This window comes from Orycteropus afer, unplaced genomic scaffold, assembly GCF_000298275.1.
Source record: "Orycteropus afer afer isolate SDZICR_OR568_19922 unplaced genomic scaffold, OryAfe1.0 scaffold00151, whole genome shotgun sequence".
Lineage (NCBI taxonomy): Eukaryota > Metazoa > Chordata > Mammalia > Tubulidentata > Orycteropodidae > Orycteropus > Orycteropus afer.
Genome location: NW_006921738.1, coordinates 4,272,829 through 4,277,244, shown reverse-complemented (window position 1 = coordinate 4,277,244; position 4,416 = coordinate 4,272,829). Strand labels below are relative to the sequence as shown.

The 4,416-nt window shown below is 40.5% G+C and overlaps 1 protein-coding gene across 1 annotated transcript in view; it reads right to left on the bottom strand.

Moving 5' to 3' along the window:
• The window catches only part of PLEKHG7 (pleckstrin homology and RhoGEF domain containing G7), a 58,057-nt gene that overhangs the window by 201 nt on the left and 53,440 nt on the right, over positions 1 to 4,416 (bottom strand). The window contains 1 exon segment of the mRNA XM_042781686.1: positions 1,006 to 1,125. Coding sequence (XP_042637620.1) covers positions 1,006 to 1,125 — 120 coding nt within the window.

Below are 4,416 nucleotides of genomic sequence, written 5' to 3'. Positions count from 1 at the left end.
AGAGAGAGACTGATTAACAATTTTTACTTATTTGGATTAATAGTTTCCTTTATACTTACTGGCTTGCCCTTTATAACTGAAGACTAATGAAATATTTGCACAGATTTCCCATTTTCTTTCTTATATCAAACATAGTATAAATTAATCATATGAAAATGCAAATGGATTAAACCAGTATGGTATATGAGTTGGATATATAGTTGTGAGTCATCAATGAACCCTAATAGTCAGTGATGACTAATTAGAAAAATGAGTACCAAGAATATAAAATGGAGTTTTATGGAATAGAATTTCTTAACCAGTGGCATGATTTGTAAAGCAGACTTTGATGAAGGTGACCCAGGAAATTGAGTCCTTAAGAATAATACAATAGTGTGTGCCCACATTGTAGCTTTGGTGAAAGCCAGCCAAGGGAAAGACAAATATGTCCAAGAGTAGCCAAAGTCAGAAGGGCAGCTGCACTTGCCACTCCACAATTGTAAAAGGTGGTCTATTTTCAAAGGCTAAAGATATGGTCGTATTGCAGTGGCCCCTCACTTAAACTGATAACACATTATTTGCATAACTGGGACATGGGGATTTGATTGGCTCATCTTGAAAGTTAACAGTGCAATCAAAGAATTTCTTCCCTTCTCTCCCACAGAAACCGCTTAGCCAGAGGCAGCTTGGGCTTCTGCAACAGGAGAAAATTGAGGCAGTAAATCTTTATGAAAGTAGATTGCCCCATCTTCTTTCCACAGAGCAGCTGGTAGGTTTGAACACCAACTTTTGTTTAGCAGTCAAGTGCCTTAGGCACTGTGCCACCAGAGCTCCTTGGGTCAACACTGCAAGTAAGGAAATTGTAAACTCTGAGGTATTTGAGCACACTATGGACTGATATCCCCTCTTCTCCTGCCAACTTCTGCCTTTCCCAAAAGAGGTAGGGGAAGTACAGGAAACTTCCCATTCACCATTACTTAGGAGGTTTGGGGTGACATTTTTCTTTGCATACATCTGAAGAATCAAAGACCTTCAAAATTGAAATACATACTTTAATGTTTTCCATTTGGGTTTGTAATAAAAATGCAGCTATACATTGTCAATATCTGTTTTCATGAATAAGAAAAGCATTTCTCGGCCCAAAAACTAGAAAAAGATATTAGAAAGACAAAAAGCCAAGTCATTGAATATGAAATCCACAGTTTCTTCTCAGTATAGTACCTGGTTTTGTGGTGGTTTTCAATTTTATTTTAATGAGCGCAGAAGGAGGTTTACGTAGATTGTTGTTGTTATGTGCCGTTGAGTCAGACCCGACTCATAGCGACCCCTCCTTGGGTTTCCGAGGCAGTATCACTACGGAAGTAGATTGCCCCATCTTCCTTCCAAGGAGTGGCTGGTGGGTTTGAACCGCCAGTCTTCTCGTTAGCAGTCAAGTGCCTTAGCCACTATGCTACCAGAGCTCCCTTACATAGATTACGCCCCCCCCCAAAAAAAGACCTCTAATTCCTAGACCAAGACTCTACTACTTCCAAATAGAGTCCCTTAAAAATGAAAGCTCTATTCCTTAGCTAACGATTTCTTGACAAAATGCAATTATGGCTTACATGAGGGAAAACGTCTCCTCTTCATAGAACAAGCTAAACATTTTACATGGAAATTTTTTGTGAAAAAAATTACAAAAATATGTGAGACAAGGTAATTATTATTTCTTTTTTCTGACCCACCACTCTTTTTAAAATATTTTTGCATTTAAAGGGCAGTCACCTCAAAATGATTTACAAACAAATTAAGAAGTGGCAAAAATGCAAACCCACTTGAATGCTTCATAAGCCAAGGAAAGCAAATAAATAGGACTCAAATAAATTCAGCATCCACCAAATTAAGTGAAATATGAAACAAAATAAAACAGAACCCGTGTTGCCATGTTAGCATGGTTTCTTTGTGGCAAAAGAAACAGACTGTGTCTGTGTTTGTTCGGTCATCCCCTTGCTTGCCTCTGAAAAACTGACAGAAGATGCTGGAAGAGTGGATTCCTTTCTTCTTCTTCTTTCTTTTTTTTAAATACGGCAGGAGCTTTTAAAATGAAAGCTGCTGCTTTGAATTATTAATACAGCACAGAGGATACAATTCTGCAACCTGTACATTCTTTCAGCAGTTGATTTATATTTAGAAACAAAACAGGTTTGTCTCCTGGTCATGCCAAATAATACTATGGAGAGGACCACAAGAGCAGTTGGTTTTTATCCTTGGCTGGTCATTAAACTGATGCTTGTCCATTGTCATTATTTTTATTTGTTTAAAGTCCATGAATTTAACCAGACTTATCCAAGATAGGTTAGGACTCATTTCAAAGTTGAAGTGAATGCAACCTTTTATTTCCTTAATTACAAAAATGTCCACTATCACAAATTATGTGCTTATACTTTTGACATACTAAAACAAATAATTCCTAAATTCTCTACAGCAAATAGGCTATTGTTGTTAGGCGCCATCAAGTCATCTCCGACTCATAGCAACCTCAAGTACAACAGAATGAAACACTGCCTGGTCGTGTGCCAGCCTCACAATCCTTACTTCACCTGAGCCCATCTTGGCAGCCACTGTGCCAATCATATCGTTGAGGGCCTTCCCCTTCTTCACCGACCCTGCACTTCACCAAGCATGATCTCCTTCACCAAGCATGATGGTCTGTTAGGGTCATGGAATTCTGTCCAGATTTTTTGAAGTTAGGGGACTTGAGCTTACTAAAATGGCTTTCTGGAAAAAAGATCTGGCTATGTTTATTTTACAGCCTGATTTTTCTCCTTATACATTCCCTGTAGCAAGTGAGGCTTTAAAGATCAGGTGTTGTTCTTGGCAGGTTTGTGAAATCCATTTGCCCAAAATTATAACTGTGGTTCTTAGTTATTCACAGCATACCTTATCTGTTTTATTTGTGATATGGATACATGCATGTATTAGCAAAAGGACCTGCTGTGGCTTTGTCTGCAAGATACAGTAGGGAGATATAGGCATGAAGAGCTCTTTTTCCCCTGACATTCTAATGGTTGACATCATTTACTGAGCACTTACTATGTACTGGGCACTGAGCTATGTCCCCTGCCCCTCTGCTCTCCTCCATTTTGTGTCATTTAAACCACAGAACAACTCTAGAAATCAGCCAATTTTCGCTTTAAAAATGAGGAAAAACAGACTTAGGCTAATTTACCCAAAGTCACAGAGCTCATAAATGACATAACCAGGATTTGAAATTAGGTATTTTATCATCCCAAAGGTCAATATCTGCTTCATGCAGTATATCTGAACAGTCGAAATAAAAATGACTAAATACCCACAAAAAAACTAGAAGGTAGCAGACAGAAATGGTGGGGGAGGTGGAACAATAGCACAAAAAAAAAAAAAAGGTTTCACTGAAAAAAGAACTGGGGGTGTGTGGGGAGGGGAGGGGAACATGCACCTCCCGGTGTAATTCAATGATGTCACATTTCCCGTGAAGCCGGCCGGGCTGTGGCCTTGGCCTGACTCCTCAGCTCTTCCGCACTGGGATTATGACATCTTCGGCCCTTTGAGTTCATTTATCATGACAGTCTTTAGGCCCACTGTATTGAAGGGATAATTGCCTATCATAAGAGTTTCTCCACTATGATATTTTTCTCCAAGAAAAACTAAACCAAAAAAAAAAAAAGGCAGTAGCTGTCTCGGCCCCAACTCCTAACTTCCGGTGCCAAGTACTGGTGTCTGGCCTCCACGTGCTGATTCCTAGTCCCCAAGTACCGGATTCTGGACCTCTGTGGTGAACCTCTACCCATCTTACCCATCTGCCCAGTTTTGTGATGCGTTGAGCGAGGACTGGAGTCCCACGAGAGGTCAGTGCAGTCACGAGGGAAGGGCTTTGCTCCTCTGAAGTGACCCTTTTTAGGCTTGCTCCTGACACTGTCCTGGTTTATGCATGCTTAGTTTATATAGACGTGATTGGTTCCAGCCAAATTAAACACAAGAGGCCTTAAGGCATGCCAGTGTCACACATTTTGGCAATTCTTACTGGAAGTAGAAAGCATAGCAGTCAGAAGCAGAAAGCTGTATTTCTGGATGCAGGCTTCCCCTCAGTGGGGCCCTTTGGCTCTGGAGGAAAACTGTATAATTTCATAGTTAATATACATGTAGCATTTAAATAGGTAACTTAGTTTTATAGCATAACTATGCCAGTGTTTGCTATTAGTATTTGTTTGTGTATTCATTTAGTCACTCGCTCGCTCACTCTTTAATATTGCCTTCCTACCAGAAGCATAGGCACTGAAACAAGGCGGGCTTGTGCTTACTCACTGATCTGCACTGAACACGTTTCCCTTGTTACCCTACCGAGAGGGACCAGGTCTTCGGGAGCAAGGTAAGCACAGGCGTAGCACAGAGTAGCAGGCCGGAAGAGCAGGAGGAAGG